General features: G+C 41.3%; 3 protein-coding genes across 8 annotated transcripts in view; 1 reads left to right on the top strand and 2 right to left on the bottom strand.

Moving 5' to 3' along the window:
* Nucleotides 1-8696, bottom strand: part of mrrf (mitochondrial ribosome recycling factor) — a 25688-nt gene extending 16992 nt beyond the window's left edge. Inside the window, exons 1-3 of one of the 2 annotated variants that reach the window (XM_040053349.1) lie at nt 8597-8696; nt 3457-3633; nt 3169-3321 (exon numbers count right to left, since the gene is read on the bottom strand). In XM_040053349.1, coding sequence (XP_039909283.1) covers nt 3169-3321; nt 3457-3631 — 328 coding nt within the window. In that variant the 5' untranslated portion in view covers nt 3632-3633; nt 8597-8696. Of the gene's footprint in view, nt 1-3168; nt 3322-3456; nt 3634-8122; nt 8235-8596 lie in introns of those variants that run through there. The other variant, XM_040053348.1, reaches the window with a different exon arrangement.
* On the top strand, nt 8406-24121 carry rbm18 (RNA binding motif protein 18). 5 transcript variants are annotated; one of them, XR_005699130.1, is made up of 6 exons: nt 8406-8580; nt 9541-9654; nt 14165-14291; nt 15070-15150; nt 18774-19522; nt 22344-22367. XR_005699130.1 is itself a non-coding variant. In XM_040053350.1 (6 exons), exons 2-6 carry the CDS (start codon nt 9548-9550, stop codon nt 22522-22524), a joined length of 603 nt encoding a protein of 200 aa, XP_039909284.1. In that variant the 5' UTR covers nt 8410-8580; nt 9541-9547; the 3' UTR covers nt 22525-24121. The 5 variants fall into 5 exon arrangements, 3 of the variants coding, with proteins under 3 accessions (XP_039909284.1, XP_039909286.1, XP_039909285.1); XR_005699129.1 differs by having other exon boundaries at nt 15070-15156; XM_040053350.1 differs by having other exon boundaries at nt 8410-8580; nt 15070-15156; nt 19422-19522; nt 22344-24121.
* Nucleotides 12054-24121, bottom strand: part of morn5 (MORN repeat containing 5) — a 43992-nt gene continuing 31924 nt past the window's right edge. The window contains exon 5 of the mRNA XM_040053355.1: nt 12054-13006. Coding sequence (XP_039909289.1) covers nt 12906-13006 — 101 coding nt within the window. The 3' untranslated portion in view covers nt 12054-12905. The remainder of the gene's footprint in view (nt 13007-24121) is intronic.

The following is a 24121-nucleotide window of genomic DNA, read 5'->3' as shown; positions in this document are numbered from 1 at the left end:
TGTCCACATGCATTGCAGCTTGGGCGGATTACAATTACCGCAATGAGAGTATATGCTGATTAAAAGCTTAAGAAATGGCGATATCCATGTTTCAGCTAGTTGTTTTTACCCGTCTGCGAGAAACAAGAATGTGAAGTCTACTTTAAACAATGTTTTCTTGGACACAGCGCTAGTTTCCAAGTCCCATTACCCATCTGCGATGACCATGAGATGGTGGGCGTAGCACTAATCTCCCTCTCTCTGCATTTATCTGTCTGACTTTCTGCTACGTGTTTGCTGCACACATAAGTACAGACTCATGGCAACAAACAGCAGTACATACAGTCATACACTCACTCTCATAAGTTTAATGAGAGCCAGATGAGAGGTTCATGAACAACACACACACATACGCTCGGACAGCTGACGTCATCCCATTCCACCATCTCATCTCTGCTGTCAACTCTAAGTCCTGCTGCCTCCCTGGATTACTGTCCAGCTGGACAGAGGAGAGGGGGATGAATGGACCAGAGGAAAGGAGCGAGGGATATATAGATTAGGGGGAGGGGACACAGGAAGGATGACAGAACAGAGGGATTGATGCAAAAAAACGGTAGAAAGGACTGGAAAAAGAGGAAGCGATGAAGGGAACTTTTAACTGAAACGCGTTATAAAATTGTAAAAAGGTGGTTTAAAAATTTCTTATCTGGTCTTATCTAGTCAAAAGACAAAGTATGAAGCTGAGAAGCACTGGAAAATTATAAGACAAAAGTAATAGAGGCAGGGCTCCACACAGAAAATGACTCAGAGCAAAAAATCAGTTGAGTGATAACCGGATTAGAAAAAAGAAAAGTTGGGAATGTGAAAAGCAAAGCTGGACACTGAAGGGTTCATGATATTGTATGTGTCTTCATTCTGTGTAAAAAAAAAAAAAAGAAAAAAAAGGAATACTACACTAAAAGCAAATCAGATACGTGTGCAGAAGAAAAGTGGAACAAATTCAAAGTAATTTCAGTTTGAAGTCCGATTCAGGCAGCTGCCTCGTCCCCCGGGAGCTTCCATTACACACCCCACCTCTGACTCCCCGAGCGCGCCCCCATTTATTAAAATGCAGAGAGAAAAAAAAAAGAAAAAGGCTGTGACCTGGATGTACTTGGGGAAACAGGGGCCAAGGCGGGGTCAAGGTAACATCAAATAGGGATCTCTTTATGCTAAGCCTTTTGGCGCCGTGTCCCAGAAAGACTTTGATTCCAAAAGTTTTAAAAACGTTAAGAAAAAGCCCCCCTGTTAACTACAGTGCACACTGTGCACACTATATTTGGACAGTTACCCATTTTTTCCCTCCATTATTTCATTTCAGAATTAAACGAAATAATGGATACCACATTAAATGTCTTCCTCTGGCATTAATATAACCCCCAAAAACTTATCTGTCTTCATCATAAATGCATATTTTCCTTTAAAGATGTGAACAAGAGCAACTTTTCACATTTTAGGATGAAAATTAGCCCCAACCCCCCCTCTCAAAAACATGCAGCTCACCTAAACACTCTAAGGTTTCAGCTGTAATTCGAGCAGGTTTGCAGAAATCTGAAAAGAACTAAGTGGGAGACGTAATTCTTTTAACAGCTTAGGAGCACAAAAGTAAATGGAAAGATGCCCGTGAAGGAAAACAATAATAATAAATGCTTAGAATCATTTACACCATTACCAGCATGATGTCTATCGACTTCTCCAAGGCTTTAACTGTTTATCGTCATCGTCTTTTAGATTCTCTCTTTCTCTCTCGTTCAATTTTAATGGATCGTTTACATGACCCCACTTGACTCAAAACCTACAAAGTTTGATCAGAATTGATTGAAGACCTTTCAAACTATCGGGTTTACAGACAGAATGTCAAAAACATAACCTCCCTGGTGGTGGTAAAGATGAGCAGAGGTTTCTCCAACATCATCTGCAGTACATAATATCATCAAAAGACTCTCTGTATGGCGACATCATCAAAAATTAACATTGGCCGCCTGTGATCTCCGAGCTCTCAGGCAATGTGGATTAAAGACTGATATGATTCTGTCTTTGAAATCACTGCATGGGCTCAGGAACATTTCAGAAACCACCGTGTGTGAACACCGTTCACCGTGATGACCACAAATACAGGTTAAAGCTCTGTCAGACGAAGCCACACGTGAACGCGATCCAGGAATGCTGCCATCTTCTCTGTTCGGCAAAGTGGAAAACTGTTCTGTTGTCAGATGAATAAAAATGTGAAATTCTATTTGGAAAATATGGACACTGGACTACACAGGAGAGGGACCGTCCAGCTTATTATAAGTACTCGGTTCAAAAGCCGGCATCTCAGATGGTGCATTAAAGCCTACAGAATTGGCAGCGTGTACATCTGGAAAGGTACCATCAATGCTCAATGGTTTTAGAGCAACATGTGCTTCAATTCAGACATCATATCTCAACCAGTCAGTAGCACGGCTTTGTAGCAGAAGGGTGCGGTGCTGAACAGGCCTGCTGGCATTTCAGACCTTTGACCAGCTGAAAATGAAAAATATGACAAAAAAAGACCTGGGACTGCTTAGCTAGAAACTCATAGCAGACACAAATGGGACAACATTCCTCTCCCAAAAGTCCAGCAGCTGGACTCCTCAGTCCCCAGATGCTTAGAGACTGTTGTTAAAAGAAGAGAGGATGCAATGCAGTTTAAAGCTTTTATGAGACTTGTTGCTGCAACCAGATCTCAAATTCAAAATAAGACAATAATTTTCTTAAAATGTTAGATTTCCTCAGTTGAAATAGTTGATATTATCTATGTTCTATTTTAAAATGTTGTTTCCATTCACATTTCACACAGAATCCACATGCCTTTGTGGAATATTCCTCTTTGTGATATCCTTGTTATGTGAGGCACTGGTGAGCTTTTCTGTGCATGAACAAAAGCTGGACGAGCACACAGGTAAAGTTTAGCTGCCACGTGTTTAACTGTCTTAATGTTTTCAGTCTGGACTGTACGTACATGAAGTGATGTCTGAACGTTTCTTTTAACTTTAGAGGTAATGCTTTCATGCTTCATCTGCCTTGTTGGTAACCCTTTGTTCTCGGCTTTGAACTTTGTACTAAAACAAGAGGAATGAAAGGCACAGTCCAAAAAAGAAAGAAAGAAAAGTACGATAAGCTCACTACCTGGCGAGGTTCGGATGCTGAGGTTTCGTGTGAAGTCATCTTTGAGCGAATCGAGAACAGTGGTCATGTCCTCCTTCACTTCATCCAGACTGATGATGTCTTCCACCAGAGATGAATTAATGCTCACCTTCCCTGACTGGCCCTTTGCCTTGGCTTTGAAGATTAAACGAGAGAAAGAAGGAAAAAACCGAGGGAAGAGTGGAGACTTATCTAGATAAATAACATCACATTTGTGCCAGCAGAGTCATGGAAGTTGTACAAGTTAACTTCAGCAATCTCCTCACTGACCTTTGGCCTTTTTGGTGGCGTAGAGCCTGATGCATACAGCAGGAGCAGGGTGGTGGAAAGCGTCAGGAGCCAGAAGAGGCCTAAGGCTGACTCTGGATGTGAGCGGAGACCTGACATGTCGCAGCAGGGGCTGACACAGGAGAGGCCGCAGCAAGCTCAGATGATTCAAAGCCATAACTGTTGACACCGAAAAGGGGGGAAAAAAAGAGTTTAAATTAACAAAACATTTTAAAGTAGATAAATGCTATACAGCTGAGTTTGGAAGGGCAACATGTGATTACATTCGACAGAGCTACAATTCAATCAGAAAAGCAGTTGAAAGCACAGCTGGTAATATTAATCAAAATGAGGTAATAGCTCATATCAGCCAGCAGGAGGTAGGCCTTCATCTTCTTCTAACAGTACAGTACCGTAGTCTGTGTGCACCTCAGTAAATGCATGATAATTTCTGACAGAAGTGCAACTAAATCAAAATGAATGCAACCTACTAATCTGTCATCTGCTACATTTGCTTTGTAGCATTTCTGTTACGGTCTCCATAAATTATTAAAGCATTCAAATCAAATAAAAGGGATTGACTTGCAGATGAATGATCAATATTTGCTCTTTTGTAAGTAAATGAAACCTGTTATTAAGTGAGAGCACATAATGACATCATAAACTAATGTTTGCTTGATAAACAGCTGATCTGATCTAATTTTTTTCCCAAATTTCTGTAACTAATTTTTTCCCCTGTGAGGTTTATAAGTGATCTTTTACTCTGTTTCTGACTGTGAACATGCTGTTATGTTACACTATCCGGTAGAGGTTTTTTCAGTCCCTTTGCCACGGTTGTGTAAATTCAAGTACCTAGCCGTGCAGATTGTCTTTACAAATGTTCACTCTAAAGAGCTCGAGCGTGGTGCTGTAACAGGATGCCGCTGTTCCAAAAAGTCACTTTGTGAAAGTTCTTCCCTTGTAGATATTCCACAATCAGCCCTGAGTGGAGTGATATTATTGCAAAATAGAAGCTTTTAAATACCACAGCAACACAGCCAAGGAAGCACGGTGGTTAGCACTGTCGCCTCACAGCAAGAAGATCCTGGGTTTGAATCCAGCTGGGGCCTTTCTTGCATGTTCTTCCTGTGTCTGCACACAGTCCAAAGATGCGCATGGGGTTAGGTTGCTAGGTGATTCTAAACTGGTCGCAGGTGCGAAGGTGAATGGTCTTGATAACTGTTCATACCTCCTCTGGTATTAACATCAGCACAAAAACTGTGTGCTTAAAGTGTCATGGAGTGGGTTTGTGTAGGTGGCCAACTACGTTTATCTTTATAGTGTAACTAAGTCTTTCTTTTTCCCCGCTCTGTGCAAACGTTGTAAACCTGCCAGGGACTGCAGATGAAAATCAGCCAGTGTAACTAAAGCACATTTACATGAGTCTCGGTGTGCATGTTAATGTGCACGATCCTCTTAAAACATAATAAAAAAAAGAAATAAACTCTTTTCATGAATAATCATGTGCGTGTTTGGGTTGTGAAACAGAGATAAAAGCCTATGAATAAGAAATTCTTGAGAGCAGCTCAAAAATTACTCATCAACTGATCTAAATAAATAAAAGTTTATTATTTTTCTGGTATTCCAAAAAAAATGAATCCTTTCCACCTGAATTACAGCCCATGCATTTGACCAGAGTTTCTCTCGAAGTAGAACACAGACGGTTGGTTCTTATAAATCCATCCACACGTCACTGTTTTTGTGAAGCTTTCAACAGTCAGCTCTACCACCTACATTACATTCAGTTACACTCATACACTTAAAAACATGCCATTTCTCATAAATCTGTGGGATAAAGCTAACCATTATCTCAGCCCACGCGCACTCGTCTGGGCATTCCTGAGGGGGGAACCTCCCATTCAAAAAACCCCAAAAAAACAACAATATGACAGCAGGCCCTGCCTTTCAATGGACGAATCACACCCCACCTCACAAATAGGCTCTTGACTGTGAACTGTGTCACTGACCCTCGGTGTGCACACACAAGTGCAGAAAAGCACGGAGATATTTAAGCCCCCCAGACACAAACAAGACTCTAAAGCCTGTCTTTCACAGTCAGTGGTTGTGAACAGCGTGCGGTGCACTGCTGCCCGCCTGACATCTTCTATTGTGCCTCGTGTATTTATAACTGCGACCTGTGAGGGGAAACACACCGTCTGAAGAGTCTTAATACCCAAATTTAACATTTTAAGTCAAAGGCTGTGTCACAGTGAGCTTTAAACAAGCCACTGGGTGTGGTTTGTCTCCAACCAGACATGACACTGACCTCACTGTTCGCCATTATACCTCCAGCTACCACTAATCCCCCGGAGTCAATCCACCGCTCACTCCAGATATTAACCAACATCCAAACTCATTCCTGCGGCAATATTTAGGCTACACAGTACACCACCACCTCCAGTACAAGCCCAAAACAGGTATCCACGGCTGGCAGGTTTCCCAGCAAGTATGATGCGACACGCCACAATGTGGCAGAGACGATAGGCCGAGATGCGGGACGGTGACAGATCTCTTTAAGAAGCCAGCCGAGCAGAAAGAGTGAGGCACAGGTGTTCAGTGGGATACTGTAGCCTCACGTCCTGTAGATTTCACACACACACGGCAGCAGCTGCAGACACACCCTGCGTCTTCCAGCAGCAGAAACCAGCTGGTGAACCCGCATGCTCTGTCTCCTTTCGCTCTGCAGCCTGAGCAGCGAACAACACAGCAGAGTATCTGATGATGTTCTGCATGGCTCTGCCTCCTCAAACAAGATGTTCATGCTGGGAGCGAAACAAATTATTTTCTTCTCATTAAAAACCATTGAGCACACCTGGTTTAGTGTGTAACGAATTCCTAAACTTTCCTCAAATGTTCTTTTTTGTCTAATACCAAAAATGCAAAAGATCCCCATATTTTAGAAGCAGGCACCAGACAATACTTCACATTGTTACAGGCTTGAGGATTCCATCAATTCAAACGAATCATTTCATCACATAGTAGCACTGCAGTTCGACTGATATAACAATCAATCAGCATAATGTGTTGATGAATATGTTTTTACCACAGCATAATGTAGAAATGATGAAATGGAGACTCATTTCTTGTGACCAAGTCTTAGTACCCAGTGTTGAAAGGTGCAGCTGGAGTAGAGAAAAGGTTCTCTGGCAGAGCTTTACTCAACGAAGCAAAAGTGCCACTATTGCCAAAGTGGGTTTTTTTCTTGGTTTTTTAAACCATCATAGTACAAAAACAGGAGTGGCACACAGCTGTTTATTTTGGGTGATTGAATGCGTGACTAAACCTTCTTGTCTTCACACTCTGTGTGCGATTAAAATAAGGTTTGATATCTTGCCACACTGTCTCATGTTGTGAATTTAATTTTGAAAAAAGTCCCAAATATTGAAAAAAAAAAGTCACGAAGAATGTTATATCTGTGATAATGAACACAATTTATACAGCAACAATTCATAATTCAGCTTTGTCACACATCATATTTAAATGACATGGCTTTACAATTAGACAAAGGCACGTGTCTCATCCCTGCTTCCCCCACACACTCTGTCTACAGAGAAAAAGAGTAAATATCCAGTCAGCAGAAGTTCTCTGGTTGAATTGTCTCTGGAGGCCAGAGAAAAATGGTCAGACTGCTTCAAGGTGACAGGAAGATATAATAATAACTCTAATAGCTACTAGTTACGACCAAGGTATAGACAACAGCATCACTGAGTGCACAACACGCCGAACACTGTGGGTTACAGGAGCAGAAGACCACACTGGGTGCCATTCCTGTCTGCTAAGAACAGGAGAGCGAGGCTATAATAAACGCGATCTCTCCAAAATTAGACAACAGAAGACTGGAAGATGTTTCCTGGTCTGATGAGTCTTGATTTCTGCTGCAGCATGCATCCATCCTGCCTCAAATCAGCAATGATGATGCAACCCATGGCACAGTTTCAAATAGCTCAAATAACACCAGAAAGCACTGGTTTCTTGAAAATGACAGTGGGTTTACTGGACTCAAATGGCCCCCAATCCAATACAGGCAAGATGAACCTAATATCCAGTGAGTCTAAATATGTAAAAACAGGAACTATTGCTTATGTACGTGTTTTATTGGACCTTTTCACAGACTTCCTGTTACCCAGCTGGGTATGAAAGTGATAATTTTGTAGTTTTTCCGACTATAAGAGGACAAACTAGAGCAACATGACACAGCATCACCTAGTTTTACTGACACCAACAGTAACTTCACAATTAATCAAATCAAACACACAAATCAATAAGAAACGTGCGCCCCAGCCATCTATGGGGCACATCACATGCGCAACTTAACATGACGTTAAAAATTCATGTGTTTTTATATTACTGTGGACTCGCTCCTGCATACAGCACCAGAACGATTCGGTGCAAATTTCACAGCAGTTACAGCAGTTGGGAGCTATCATACAAGCCCATGCACATTTAGGTTAACCAACTGTACGACTCTATAGCTGAGGGGTTGAGAAGGTCAGTAAGACTTCTCTCCATTCTTACAGGGGGCAAATTGAACCAAAGTGAACTGTGTTCAGCACAGTGCTACCCTTAATTTCAACAACAACCCAGCAAAATAAAAGCCTCAACTGTAAAGTGCACCAGAACACACACTTACTTCAAAAAGTCTTCACAGAAGCGTGTCAGCCTGGGCAAAAGCCATCGGGGAAAACGCGTTTGACATCTATTTCGTCATCACCACGAGACTGTATGTTATGGCCACCTGGTAGATGTTCGATATCTGTACGGGTTACACCGACTGGGCGGGGTTACCGACTAAGAGGACACTGGAAGCGTTGTAGGAGAATGATATAGGCGATACCAAACAGTAACCGAGTGCTCCCATAGGACTCTGCGCATGCTCAAACAAACTACGTCATCACCCCGCGCCTTTGTTGTCAGACGGTAGCGAGGTATCGTCAGAGCTAGCTCGCCTAGTCTCTAATATAGAACGAAAACAGTTTAGGAAATGATTAATTTGACGTTTTGACGCACCAGAATCATCCCGAAGGTGGGATCAGTGGTAAATCAATTCGAAGAATTCGCCAGCGAAGAGGAAGTTTGACAAACAACGAGGTAAACGGAAACTCACTTAGCTAACTGCTGCAATCCACTGCTCTTCTATAACGAAGTGACTGAGAGCTCATCTTCATCACATATGCTACCACCTGCATAACCGTGTCTGGTTTAACTCTACCCGGGCGGATCTATCCGAAGAAGTTCCGAGTAGAATTGTACGGTTTGTTAAACTAAGATTATTTGCTTAGCTTTTCCCAGATGTGGAGTCGGAGTTTTGCTTTTTCAGATGTTTTCAGGAACTATGTGTTTATTTGACAGTGCGAGGAAGTAACCCACACTACGTCGTTTCCTGATTCTGTTTCCTGATTAAGTTAAAACCCCTGTTATGAACCATACATCGGCACAACCTTTGCGCACATATTGCACACAACTGCTTTAAATTTTAATTGAATGAAATTAACTGAGTTAGATTAGAAAATCCCTAAAATTCACTGTTTAATTGGACACTTTTCAGAGATTAGATCATTGGCGTGGTAGTGGCTATGTCGTAGAAAGCATGTTGGTGGTGAAACTGCCAAGCAGAAGGAAGAAAAAGGTTCGTGGATGTAGGGAAGGAGGACAAGGAGGGTTGGTGTGACAGAGGAGGATGCTTGGGATAGTGTCAGATGAAGGAAGATGATCAACTGTGGCGTCCAATAAAGGGCAGCTGAAAGGCAAAGTTTTGAGACTCTTTATTATTTATGTGCAGTTAATGTGGAAGCTGTTTATCTGACACTTTACTTTTTTGACCTTTCCTGGATTTTTCCTTCAATGAGGATATAATTAGCTGAATATCTGTATTTGGTTGAGCGTGCAGATTCCCAATAGGTGTCCAGGTCTTCTCTGGTAGGTTCCTTCATGTTCCAGAGATTTCCAGAGGTAAACGCCCAGCTGTTGAGTGTCTGAGCTCCTCAGCTCCATGCAAATTCATACTTGAGATAATCAAAAACTCTGCCTTTTGCTTCTTTTATCCCACAGATTCCACATGTCATCGGCAGCAGAGACAGTCGAAAATGCCTCTATTATTTCAGAGAGCACGGCCCATGATGGAAACCGCTTGTGGATAGGAAACATTGATCCCAAAATCACAGAGTGAGTAAAAAAAAAGTCAGCTTCTGCTTTAACGCAAGCTCATATTTCATCTTCATTGATCCACCAGATATCACTTTAGATAGTGTAAATTATCTACAACACTTTAATCCGTTAGTAATGATTACAGGGATCTTAGCTCATAGTCAAAGAGCCACTGGGATTACAATAGAGCTGTGCCATAGTGAGCATTTTTAGGAGTTAAATGTAACGTTTTCAGCCTCAAATGTGCGAAAGCGCCACTTTAATATGGAGTAACATTTAGTGATGGCTTTTAGTGGGTGATCTGTGGTCACTGTAATAGATGGTATGAAACTGAGGCATTGGTTTGTACCTTCTACCCCATAGAAAGGCAATGTATTGTGTGTCCATGTATGATTGATTAACTGTGTGTGTAGAGTGTGTGTGTGTGTCACAAGCTGAGACTGAGCAGACAGGGCTGGGTGTGTGAAAGAGAGGCAGTGAAGCGCGGAGACCTGCTCGGCTAAGGAGCAGCCATCATTCCTCAATCACCTGCCCTGTTTACTGTTTCTGTGTCAACCTGGAGCTGTGTGTGTGTGTGTGTGTGTGTGTGTGTGTGTGTGTGTGTGTGTGTGTGCGCGCGCGTGTGTGTGTGCACGTACACACACAGTTGATGTTTGGGTGGCAGCTGGTAGAGGCTTTGACACCCAGAAGAGTCTTGACAGAGCATCACATGCAAATCCTTTTTGTTCCTCCTTCTTTGTGCTTGCTGCTGAATGCTAAAGACATCCCTGCATATGCTGTGATGAAGAGGAGGTAGTTTTTTGGGGTGAGGGGTGTGTTTGTACGCCTGTGGGGGCTGCTGGAGAATGTACGGGCAGCAGCTCTGGTGGGCGTCTAGACAGGCGTTTCCTTCCCCTTTCCCTGCTCTGCTCTGCTTCTTCTTAAATGGCCTTCTACTTCTCAGTTTGGAGGGAAAACAAGAGAAATGCTCAAGGCCCCCGTTGCTGATTGGGAAGATTAATTAGCTCCGGGATAGCACGCAGTACCCCCTGTGTTTGTCTGGGTGAGCCAAACTCCCTGCAGAGGTGGAAAATAGACCTGAGATGCAAGGTGCTGATGCCACAGGGCAAAATGATTGAACTGAAACAAACTGTTCTCAGCATTTAAAATCAATACAACTTTAAACTGCCCCCAATCTTAATTTATATCATTTTATTACAAAAGATGACATATGAGTAATTTATTCTGTGAGGGTGAAATTTTATTTCTTTGAGCTTGGATCATTTGAAAATACAAAAGTGTGCAAAAGTCTTAAGCCCCACTTGATTTCTTTATATTTTGCTTCCAGTGATACACACTTTGTCTTTTTTAAGCAGTAGTTCTCCAGGCTTTCTGAAGGTCTTTGAATTATTTTTATTTTTTTTACATTGCACCCATCTTCAGTCCAGTCCTTGTACCTGGCCGTCCCAAAGGAATGTTTTTTGTTTGTTATGACACTTAACACTCACCTATGAAAAGTTTTAAAAAGGCACCTAACAAACTAGATGAACCAATGTTGTGTCTACACATAACACACAACTTAGAAATGTAAAGGTAGAAGGTAGAAAGGTATATTGTGACTAGCAGCCTGTCACAAAAGTATATAGTTTGTTCCAATTTCTGTAGTTGAATCTACAAAAACTGCCAAATATAATTGGGTTTGACTTGGAGGAAACAGTATTTTGCAGTAGCAAGGTGATTTCCAAAGGACTATCAGCTGAAAACTTGGCATTTTGATTTTGATCCACAATGCAATACCATCTGGAAAACATCTGAATAGCAGCGGCTTCCCAAAAACACTACCAATGCAGTGAAAGCATACCTGGATAGACAAAGACACAGTTGAACACTGGACTGGCCTCCCCAGAGCGCAGACCTCAACAGTACTGAAGCAGTGTGGGATCATATTTGACAGAGAACAGAACAAAAGGCAGAAACATCCAAAGAGGAGCTTTGAATATCCTTCAGGAAGCCTGGAGAACTATTCCTAAAGACTTCTTGTAAAATTGTTGCATTTTTCAGTGCTGGCGTTTAGGTGAGATTTAGTTCTGTTTCATGTTTTCAGTGCTGTTTTAGGTTGTTCAGGGTAAAACGTTACACTTAATTTGAATACAGTGAAAAGCAGCACTGTGATTTTGTGTGAAATCCTGTGCACAGTTCTGTTTGATTATAAGCTTCCCTGTTGAGAGAATTATGAAATTTTCCTATGAGTTCATCTCTTACAATGAAGAGAGAAGAATTTATTCCACGCGTGATAATTAAATTGACCTTTTCTGCTTTTCATCCTGTTCAGATATCAATTGGGTTATGGGGAAACTATGATGTTGTTTCCCTTTTAAATTTTCAGTAAAAATCCCACAGTTCCTGTCACAGTGCTAGTTGTCAGTTGCACGCTCTTTTACTCTTTACAACTGCAGATAGCTGCATTGTCAAACAGTCAAACCCTAGCTCCTCCTCTCCAAATTCTTCCCTTCTGACCTGCACTTTTCTGGACCGAACCTTTTGTTTTATCTTTTTCTGGACTTGACTCACATCCCCCCCTGTCCCTTCCTTCCTCTCCTCTTGTTTCCTAACTCTTGTATCTGTCATACCTGGCTTCTCACCTCCTCTCTTCTTTTGCCTTGTGCTCCTCTTCCTACACCTTTCACCTTGCCATCAATATCCCCTCTCTGAACTTTAGTCTCCGTTTGCTCACCTTTCCCTCACCTTTCCCTCCCTTTCCTCCCCCTTCTCTTCCCCTCTTCCTCTGGTGGGTTTTACAGCCCCCAGGAGGAGCTCTCCATTGTGGTTTAGCATCCAATAAGGTTCTTAGTGTGTAACCTCTGTTAAAAATACACATATGCTCAAACGTCTAACTATATAGCTTTTTCAAAGGACGGCATAGTTCACCAGTGCACAGTTTTTGTTTACTGAAGTGTAAACAACAACTTAAGTGTAATCTAGGGCTAGATGAGCCACTGTCACATGGGGAGGCTTGCAGGGTGTTGTCTGGGAAAAGCAGAAACTGTCGTCGGTCTAAAGCCCCCCAGGGAGTCGTAGAAGACATTAGTACAACCTGTAGCTTAGAACCTCGCTTCACTCTGAGAATGCCACATCAAGTCCCTTGCACATACACTGCACACTTGCACATTGACATTTTTCTGGTCTCTCACACACACACAAACCACTTGAGGATTAAAAATAACAGGCTCCTAAACAATAAAAGGCTGAAGCATTAATTTCTCTTTAACAGTTATACAAAACACCTGGGGTCACTCTGAGGCCTGGACAGTCACACAAGGCAATGGCACCGAATCAAGAACACAGGAGGGCGTCTGTTGGACTCTTTTCTTCAAGCGTTCCAGTTTTTTCCCTGTGACAGAAGACAAGAACATGTAAACAAAAATAAAATCAACGAATTGCTGAAAATGTTTGGCTTCAACTGTTTGTGCATGTGCACGCTCCTTGGGTTGACACAAAATATTAAAGTATACAAATGTGTAACTGTAACCTTTTTTTTTTCGTAAACTGCTGATTGAGTTGGTTTGCAAACAGTTACGGGTGTTGTCGTCTTTCATACAGTGAGGACTGCTAAAAGCCGTTTCTTTGCCTTCACTCAGGAACACGAGGAGTTAATTCTGTGGTGGTTTCAGTGACTAATCAGCAGGGTGATGTGTTGTTTCTTGTTGAGGAGTTTTCACAGTGATTCAAACTTGTTCTTGGACCTCAAACAGTTACTGTAAATGAGTCCATTGACACTCTTAAAAGAAGTCTGCAACAATTTTGCTAATTGATTTCACCATTTCAGTCATTTTTTGAGCCTGACTCACACAGTTGACCCCAGCATCTCGAATGTGTCAGCATATTGGAACTTGGGATGGACACTTTTTCGTATTTTCTTCTTAACGAAATGGAAAAGCACGTGCTGCTCAGTTTGTGTTGAAAACAATCAATCAGCCCCGGGGTATTTACAGTAGTGTAGCAGCGAATCTAGTCTCCAAGTGACCCTGAACTCATTGCTCTTTTCTGTACTGTCAAAAGAAATGTTTTTTTCCCATGGCTGCAAATTGCTGGTTAAACGCGCGCGCGCACACACACACACACACCTACAATCTCACAAACACTGCATAGCTCTTCAGTGACCACATGTATGCTCATTTGTAGTCCTAAGCAGCGCCGCACAGTCAGTGGAGGTTGTTTGTGCAGATCTCTGTGCTCAGGGGGGATTTTAAGCTTCCTCTGTTTTATTCCCTCATTGTCCTGCTACTGTATCCTCAGCATTGTCTCAGTCAGAGATTTACTGTCACCGGCCTGCCACACCAGCTGGCCTGCTGCTAAAAAGGTGTCAGGGAGAGAAAGCTGTCATTCTCATTAGCCCTACTTGACAGATTTACGGGGGCCAAATACAGCATGGACTGAGTCCCTTTTGCAAAATATCAAAGTCATTTTGCCTTCTTATTTCCCATTTTCTGTCTTTTCTTACACTTTTTTTGCTCTCTCTCTCTTTTGCTCTCTCTCTCTCTCTCGACAGGTATCACCTGGTGAAGTTGTTAGAGAAGTTTGGCAAAGTGAAACAGTTTGACTTCCTGTTTCACAAGTCTGGGCCTTTGGAGGGACAGCCACGAGGCTACTGCTTTGTCAACTTTAGCACCAGGGAGGTACGTGCAGCATGTTTATCTGCATATAAATGTCAGTTGTGTTAAAGGTTTTTTTTTTCACAGCATGTGGCTTTGTACACTAGTACGTAAACTCAGATGCATGAAATACCAGATTTATCATTTCTAAAAGTAAATCCTCAGTTGGCAGGAGTAAAACGAATCATTTCATCAATATAGGAAAAATATTTGAACTTAAAGATCTGATGAGAAACAATTTTCATCCACTATGAGTTGGATGTTTTATGAAAATGACCCAAACTGTGTGTAAAAACGTTCATGAGTCAACCTGAAGCAGTGTGCGTGTGTGTCCTGTTGAAGTGGGCTTTATAGGGAGCAGGTTTAAGCTTCACAGGTTGTTTTGGAGCGTGCTGTGGGATTGAGATAAGCATCTAGTTTCACAGCTAGTGTCTATCAGTGGGATATGAAGCCCTCCCAAAAGGATTATACAGAGGAAGCGTGTGTTTATCTTTCACACTCACACACACTTACATGTAGACACGCTTGGATAAAGAACTGCATTAATATAATTTAGCAACAAAGCCACTTGCACATTTGATTAGATAAAACTGTATTTATTCACACTGCCTCTCATACACACAGCCACACACTCAGACACCTCAGTTATGGCCTTCTGCTGTTATGAGGACTAATGATTTAATCACTCGGATGCAATCATCAAAGCTGATTTTTAATCACGACTTAAAAGCCGCCCCTCTGTCTTTCTCTCTTTTCCTCTTCCTTGTTTTCTCTGTGTTTGTGTTTCTGTGGCTGCATGCAGGAGGCTGAGAGGGCTATCCAGTGTTTAAATGGGAAGCTAGCTTTGTCCAAGAAGTTGGTTGTGCGCTGGGCACACGCACAGGTGAGGGTAAGTATCACGCTCACTCCCAGCATACAATACTGCTCTGAATGTGGCTGACATTTTGGGTTTAATCTGCAGGTATAGAGACTAAATATAAATATTAGATCTGTGCATTAGAAAAATGTTAGGCTCTCTAATGACCGAAGGGTTGGGAGAAATCACCAAAATATCTTAGGATGAGGGACATTTGTGATGGCAGAGGTCAATCTGGCTTAGGGTGAAAGATAAAAATGATCCGCCAGTAGTGGTTTTAATTTTAGTGTTTTTGCTGTCAGAGCCAGTTTACAGAGAGCACAGGGATCCCAGCACAACCAGCATGCCTGTCTGTTAACAATAGAAAGCCTACTGGCGAAGGGTGAAAGGATATCCTGTATAGAGACGAATCACGCCCTACACACACACATACACACAAACACATGGTAGAAGGGGGTCAAGGTCAACGCTGCCGCCTTTAAGAGAACACGCTGTGAGATAAATCTGCTCAAAGATTTACCTAATAACAGTTCAATCAACCGTTTCAAGCAAAAGTAGTGGCTGTTTATATTCATGCTTCTACAAGTGTTCATTTAAAAAAACAAAACAATTTTTGTGCCACTAATAAAAATGACCTTGAACCACTTAAGTAACAATCTCCCAACATCTTTGCCACTCGCCTTAGCTCACATGCACTTTTTTAGGTGCGGTACTATGAAATCAAACATTTCCTTGCTTTTAACTTAACTATAACTATTGTCCAGTTATGCAAGTCAGTTATGCAGCTTGCATAACTGCTGCATGTAAAAACACTTCCATGCAAGAAGCATCTCTAGCGTAGGTTATACTAACAGGAGAGCACGGTTAATCTTGTGAATAATTTAGTGTACTGTAGTGAGTGACTATAATCAGCTGAACGGGGTCTGGTTCTGACCCCTTTTTTTTCTTCTTTTTTTAATAGTTAGCAGTACGTGTAGGCTAATATAAATAATTCTCAAACTTAATAATTGTTTTATTCTTTTAAAGCTTAAAATGACATATTAACAGTATTTTTCAGGGTCAAGTTGGGGTCATCTTAGATTCAACAGGCCCCAGACTGTAGCGTCAGGTTTGTTAATGTGAGGATTTATATGAATAAACAGCTTTTTGACTCTTTGCCTGCATGGCAGGCATACAGTAAATGCTGGTTCCTCTCAGTAAATACCTTTTTCTGTCTATCAGCTCAGGCAGTTAAAACACAGTCTTGGAGAATATTTATCTCGCTGTCCTCTCTGCCGCATACGTGACTAACAGAGTCAGAGAAAGTGCAAGTTTTTTTTAGGAATTAGTTTTTTAATTATAATTAAATTGTCAGTGGGTTATAGACTGGGGTTGACCTCGGCTTCCAGCGAATGTTGTTGGTATTCTTAAGCTTTGTTCTGTTAAAGTAAGCTAGATATGCGCAACCCCATTTTTCCACTCTGCTGCAGTGTGTTGATGGACGGTCGTGATCATGTGACCCTGCAAACTGTCCTGCTAGACTTGATTGCTATAATTAAAGTTTCACAACAGGGAGTATCTCCGCCTAGCCTGCAGACATGGATTTGCCTCCCTCCTGGCAGAAATGAATTCACACATCACCATTATTGTGCCCTTTGTGAAAATAAATTAATATTTCAACCACAGTCATCTTCACATTGTTCATCAATCTTTCGCCCTCATGTTGTAGACTCCCCCACATTTTCTTATTGTGAGTTTTAGGCGAGGAAAAGATTAGAGGTTTAAGCATGACCCATGTCGTATGTTCCAAAAAAGATGGCACCGCAACGCTCAACTTCACCCATCACCTCAGGAGCTTTTTCCTAAGAGGTGTCTGATCATTAAACCTCCTTCTAAAGCATGCAATATGTGCGCTTTTCCCCTTTCTTAACCTTTGTTTGATGCATAATTTCAAGGGTTATGTTTCTTATTAGCTACAGAGATTACAAAATGGGGTCAATTGCAGATCACTGCCAATTCCAGTGAAGCCGGTATACTGATATTTCAAGTGGACTGGTCTGTGAAGTGCGAGTCACTAATTTTTGCAGTCCCGTCTTTGTGAGCAATCTTCCACTGATGGAGCCAGCTCAGGTCAAATTAAAAATGAATTACATTTTTGCCAGCCTGTCTTCATTGAGTCCAACCCAGGAGTGATGTGCTGGGATATGTGAGTCACAGACAGGTGGTGTTGAAGTTATCCAATCGTCCAGGCTTACATCTTGACTTTATTTAAAGCTTTGAAATGGAGGCAATTACTCTGATGATCATTTATTTAAGGATGTCCACAATCCTCAGATTTCCAAACCTGCTAATGCAACTGTTAAAGATGGCGTATTTTATACCCATACTTGTATAAGTAAGCTTATCTATGATGCATGCCACCTTTGGAGATGAAATGATTTGTGTGGCTAAAAGGGTGCAGTGCTAATTTATCAGCTTATCCTAGTGAGCTTAGTTAGCAAGTGCAACACACAAACACACTTATCAGCTTTATGCTTGTGTCAGGGCGCCTGCCGTGACCCTACCTCTAACTGAGTTACCCAGTTGGATGAGTAAAAAAAAATACCCTCACTCGGAGTTGATCTGAGGGTAAACTATTATTTTTTTTAATACCAGGTATGCAAGTTTGCTTTTTAATGCTGCAAAGTGGAGCATTTTAGCATGGGAGTCTTTGGGGTCTCATTCCTTTTTCGAGTCAACCTCAAGTGGCCACGAGAGGAACTGCGGTTTTGTACACTTCTTCTTGGCTTTATTTGTTTGTACTCCGTGTTGTGTAATAGGCTTTTACTTTTAAAAAAACTTGATATTTTAAAAGTAATCTATTACATTAAAGCATCATGTATGCATTAGTTACTCGTTTGAGTTCGTTTGCTTTACCAGAAACAATAAACGGTTTTCATTTAGTTTGTGCGTGTTGATTATTCATCCTGAGCGTGTGAAGTCTTCTTAGTATATTGAGTTTACTTCATGATATTTCCAGCACCTCCTCAACTATATTACCACCCTGGTTGGGTGAACTTGTTACTTGTTAGAAAGTAAAAGTTATTGGTGTCATATTGTAAGGTGATACATCCAACACTGAATGAATTTACAAAACAAAGGTTTAACTACATTTGCTATGCATTTCTCACTTGTCAGCCAATTATAGTGCAGTAATTTAGATATTTAGTTTTATTAACCTAATTTAAAATGCTATCTCCTGAAAAACAAATTTAACAACCCAAATTTAGCTTTATTTGCAGGTTTTGGAGTGTTTTCAGATTCAGTGTGCTCTTATTGGCTGCATTCAGATCTCTATGCATTCCAGCCACATGCCTTTAGGAATAGGTGGAAGGGAAGGGTCCTGGCTGGTTGCATGGTCATTGTTTTTACTCTTATTCTTGGCTATACATGTTGTTTATTTCATGGGACTGTATGTAGGAATGTGTGTGCGTGTTCTCTGCTGCATTTATGTAACTTCATGTAATGTCATGTGAGTCTGTCTGGCTTCCACCGGCTGAACTTCGCCAGATGGTTTCCAAACGTACTGCACACGGAAACTGCTGCGCCAAGCGCTGGAGCTTATCATTACCCATCATGTGACTGTTACTTTGTTTAGTTTTTCTTTTTTCTTTCTTTTTTTTTCTCCACAGGTTTCAGTTTTGGCTGTTGGAGATGTTTGGAAGGTGGTTTTGAAAGGAATGAGTGCACGCGTTGGTTGTTGCTCATCAGCTGGTCCCACTTTTATCCTCGATCATCCCTTAGGGTGTGATTACAAGCCGGACGTGCTTGCTTCCTGCTTGGTTACTGTCTGTTTGACCGGAAACAAACAAGATCAATACTGTAGTTTAGTAATGTTCATATTTGTGGGAGAAAACTGGAGCTGACTTCAGAGACCTGCTGTTAGTATTTATTAGAAGGTCTGTTGTTTTCTAAATGTCTGCCTTATTTTATTTGGCCCTGTTCAAACTTAGATCTAAAATGTATCTCAGGGGTAAAATGCTGTTAAACTGATATTAATGATTAGGAATTGCTTGTCTTTTTAGAAAGTTAAAGTTTGATTGATGTGTACTGTGAGCTGTAATCTATATCACAGTCCACATTATATCTTTAGGACATATTCAGTCTCTTCCACTGATTGTCTGCTTCCCTGTATCTTGTGTATCTTCTGCCATTACTTACTCTACTTGTTATTTTACTCCTTCTGTTTATCTCTTTTCATCTGTCTGTCCATACACGTTTCCATCATTGTTTGTGTGGGTCTTTGTTTGTTTGTTTTTGCCCACGTATGTTGTTTACAGAGGTTTGAAGGTTTTCGTAATGACAAGACGATGCCTCCCAGCCTGGAACCGTCATGCAGCGGTTCAACAGAGGATGGATCCATAACAACCAACCACCTCAGGTTGGCATCAACAGCAGACACACACGCACGCATATAAACTTTCTGCTGTTGTATCAGGTTTTGTTTTTTCTCTGAGTGTGTTCACATATGAGCTGAAGGCCTGAACTTTTGTATTTGAATGGATTTGAATTGGTTTCTAATCTGTCGGCACCCAGTGCAAAGATGAGCCAGTGGGCATCGAATTGCCTTCTTCTTTCTCTACCTGTCAGTCTTGCTTAAACCTAAGAAAGAATTTCTAGCAGTGAGAATGCTGCTGAAGTTTACTGTCTCCTACTACAAGAGAGAGCTCCAACTACTAAAACCTGAGCCTCATAACAGTTGCCATCCTCAGAGAAACTTTATTGCATTGAGAAGGTGATAAAATGGCAATAAGACAGTCTGCTACCAGTCAGCCTGTGATTGAACTGGATTAAGTTGGCATGTACACATGCAGTCTATATCTGATTAACTGTGATAAATCGGTGAAGATCGCTAATCTGGTGCTATCTCCTTCAATGTAAATGCACTTCAACTGCTTACATTCAGAGTCTAGCGAGAACCTCATAGATCCGAAACAGAAATTCAGATATTTCTGTTTATCTATTAACTTTTACATAGGATTGTAACCAGTTGGCAACCAGTTGAGTCATGTCCCCAACTGCAAAGAGACCAATTGCAGACGAGTTGCAACTGACACCAGTGTGATGGCAACGTTATAAATTAAACAGCAGTTATTTGCAAACCTTCTCCGATCTGTCTGAGAGTGACTGCACTCAGTCCGAGTCAGACTGCGATTGTTTGGAGGCAGGTTGCCTTCCACTCGGTGACCTATGCATTGATTGAAAGTGGGCACTCATAGGTTAGGGTGTTGAATGCTTAAGCTCTGGGTGACCAGTTGGTTGTTATAACTACTTGCAGGGGGGTCACTGAATGGGGAAAAAAAAAGTAAATGCAATCAGTAGAAAACACTTGTTTATTTTTTTCCATTCATTCTTTTCCACTCATCCAACTTTGGGGGGAGGGCTGGAGAAACCCATGAAGCATTTCACCCACTCTGTGAGTGTGACCTTTTGTTACATCCACGATCACGTCTATCTTCTGACATACTGTAACCTTAATTAACCAAGCCAGCACAAATACATGAAAAACAGAAGTTTCAGACATATTTTGGACCGCATACAGGCCTAATGTTATCTCAAGAGCTGTTCTCTTTCTTTTAGTGTAGTCCAAGTACCTTCTGAAAACATTCACATTTAATGAAACATCCATTTTAAAAACAGTCTGAGATGTCTTAAGAAGAAAAAAAGAGCTATTTCAACAATGTTCCTCAGTTTTTCCACATTCAGTTGGTCTGCTGTAATTATACTTGCATTACAATTTTACAGATCAAAGTGGATCTTATAAAAAAAAAAACACGCAAAACTCACACGCTTGAAACTAAACAATAGTATTTTACTCATTTATGATTGAAATAATCATTTATGATTTAGAAAAAGTTTAGCTATCCTCACAGCTCCACCTCTCCAGCAAGAGCAGTGCAATTTGTTAAAGAAAATGAGTTATTATTAGCTCCTCAGCCATTCTGATACTTTGTAAAGCTGTCCAGCAGGACTGGATTTGACCCTTTGCCAGGATGCATGTCTGACACCTCTGCTATAAAACATTCTTCACGGTACTCAACTGTGGTGCTGAAATTATTGAAAGACCACATTGGCTCCAAAGACATCAATGGAAGTGTTGAAATTCTGTCCGACTCCAAAGTATGCCATTATAGCAGCCACATTTGCAGCCCTTATTCCCATATACACACTTGCAGGTCAACCAATTAAATAAATAAAGTGCTGTTAAGTCACTCTGTGGCGTTTTCGCCTCCTACTGAGGTAATCCAGCCTAGAGTCACAGCAAAACGTGAAATACACAGCATGAATTTTATGCAGGCTACTCAGTGAGTATACATCCCACTGGCAACCAAAAAAAGGCAACTCTTGGACTTTAACCTGAACTATGATATTTTCCTTTACTATTTTGGGGCCTTTTTAGCCTTTATTTTGATGGGATGTTGAAGAGAAGACACTCAGCAATTGGCCTCACGGTGGATTCACCTTACCATTGTGAGGTAAAGCAGTGCGCTGATCAATGATCTTTTCCTTAACATAAACAACAGTTTTAGGGGGATTAATAATGCATTTGCAGCCTATTTAAAATAAGACAAATGGAGTGTAAAAACGGTCAAATGCCAAATTAGGTTCCCCGGAGTGAGCAGACTCACTGAGCAGAGTGTTTTTTACCCTTTAAATGTGGAAGCTGTTAATTTTGTGTAAATATGTGACAAGTCGTGGTTGAAAAAAAGAAGTAATTTCATGCTGTTGTGCAGGAACCTCTCATCTATCTGCTGCAAACCTCAAAGTCACTCTATCCACACAGCACAAGAGAGGAAATATACACTATAGCCCTCTTTTTTTTCCCCTGATGGCCCCTCTATTGTTTTCCTCTCCAGTTTTTTTTTTTTTTTTTGCTACTTCTCGCGCATACTCATTCCCTCATTTCCCCACCGCCTCCCCACAAGCACTGCAATTTTTTCCCACAATCTTATCTCCTCTGCTTCTCCAAATTCTGTTTCACCATTTAAATAAAAGTAGTCCTCTGTTTCACTGTTCATTCTTCTGTATTTTATTTTAAACCTGTCCACCCCCCTCTCACTAAGACTGCTATTACCTCCTCTTTCTGTCCCCCAGAGTCTGTCCATCAGTCCTATTTGTCCCTCACACTCAGGATCAACACTAGTATTTCCCCCCCAGCCTCGCTGCTAACACCTCCTCTCATTTTTTCCTTCTTCCTCCAGCACGAGTGCTAAGATCCGCGCCATCGAAGCCAAGCTCCAGATGATGGAGGAGAATCCAGACGATAGCTACTCAGGCCCGTCTGCCTACGTTTACAACAAGCCGCCGGAGAGGAAACGCTGGGAGCCCTACTCTAAATCACACCACAGCAACCAGAGCAGGCCCCGCAAGTTCAGGAGATGACCCATCCTCCCACTTATTCTATCCCCAGCCACCCACCCCTTCCTCTCTAATCCCAAAGCCAGCGTCTACACCTCAGCCCCCACCTCCACACAAACAGTTTCCACATTCAGTACTTTCGACTGTCCGATGTGGGGAAAATAAAAGCTCTCGAAGGTGAACCCTGACTGTTAAGGAGTAACCACAGCCATCATGGACGGCACCCAAAATGGATTTTGGGTTTGTTTGTTTTTTTATTATTTCAGGTCTCAGAATCATCGGTCGTTATCTAGCCGGACATGTGACCCAAACCTGGCTGACGTGCAGGTCGGGCCTCTCGTCGGCCTGCCTCATCACGATTTGCAGCGATTGAACACAGTTGAAAGTGTTAAGCGGTGTAAACGCTGCTTCTCGTTTTGTTTTGAACACACATCTTCTAACTTCCAGATCACATTATTTAATTAAGGAATATGTTTCTTTTGGAGGGCGGGTTGGGCTTCGGTTTGTCCTAATTGGTTACTATTAATGGAGTGTAAAAATAATAAGCCACAAGCCGCTTAGCGACTCTCACTGCGAGTTTTAGTGTGTGTGGGCGCGCTTGATTTCTCCCCCCTTTGTTCTTTTTTTTTTGTTTTTTGTTTTTTTCTTGGATCTAATTTTATACGACTGTTTTTAATGACTTTTGCGTAGCATTTAGATCCATCCCTGGTCGCATTCTTGTTATTTAAAATTCTCCATTAAAGGTAAATAATCACTTCGCTCCTGTGTTTTTCATGTTGATGGTGTTCTTTGTTGCCATTAAAATATTTTGTTTCCATTGCCCAAAAACTCCCTCTCCTCACCACATGTAACCCTTTCGTTTTGGGGTTTTTTGTTTGTGGAAAATCAGCCATCATGGATCAAATCATTTATTTATTACCAGAAAGAGCATCTATGTAACAACATTATCCACAATAATCATATAGTCTTAGCTATTGTAGCCTTTTGAGGCTCACTTTTCCCACTCTGATATGATGAATATTAAGTAGTTTACTATTTTTGTGCAGTTCCTGTAAATACTTCCAATACTTTGTAGGCCTTTTTGTAAGACTGATTAATGTGGACACATTTTCCTTATTATAAACTGCATTTTTTTTTTTCATTTGCTGTCATATTGGGCATTTTTTCTTTATTGCAGTTTGAGGCTCTTATGATTTTTTTTTTTTTTTTTTTTTAAAGAAAAAAAAGAGACGAAATCCTGATGAGACTGTAAACTGGATTTAATTGGCAGATGATTGAATTTGCTGGCCAAATGGCCTTTTCTGTTTTTGTGAGGTTACCAAGTAGGAACTGTTGGTCTACAGCTCGCAGCGGGCTAATTGTTGGAGAAGACGGAAGAGCACAATTTCGTGCAGACCGATGGACCAAATCCTACCTCTTGACATCACTCAGCTCTTCGTGGGATTTGTTTGTTGCTGTAAAATCCTTCATGCGGCTGCAGAACATTTGTGAAATCCATTACAGCATTTTTTTTAATTCTATTTTTATTTTATTTATTTTTTTATTTTCCTTGCCTGTAATTATCTGTTTTCAATAAAGGGCCCACTGGATAAATATATCCTTTTTAGTTCATGGATACACA

This window comes from Simochromis diagramma, unplaced genomic scaffold, assembly GCF_900408965.1.
Source record: "Simochromis diagramma unplaced genomic scaffold, fSimDia1.1 OVJJ01000596.1, whole genome shotgun sequence".
NCBI lineage: Eukaryota > Metazoa > Chordata > Actinopteri > Cichliformes > Cichlidae > Simochromis > Simochromis diagramma.
Note: the sequence above shows the minus strand (reverse complement) of the source record. Positions and strands in the feature narration are given on the sequence as shown.

What these genes read in the sequence shown, in the direction of transcription:
- rbm18 (XM_040053350.1), top strand. Translation starts at nt 9,548, where the DNA reads ATGTCATCGGCAGCAGAGACAGTCGAAAATGCCTCTATTATTTCAGAG. An exon ending in ATTGATCCCAAAATCACAGA is followed by an intron (nt 9,655 to 14,164) that starts GTGAGTAAAAAA and finishes CTCTCTCGACAG; the next exon opens with GTATCACCTGGTGAAGTTGT. An exon ending in TCAACTTTAGCACCAGGGAG is followed by an intron (nt 14,292 to 15,069) that starts GTACGTGCAGCA and finishes GGCTGCATGCAG; the next exon opens with GAGGCTGAGAGGGCTATCCA.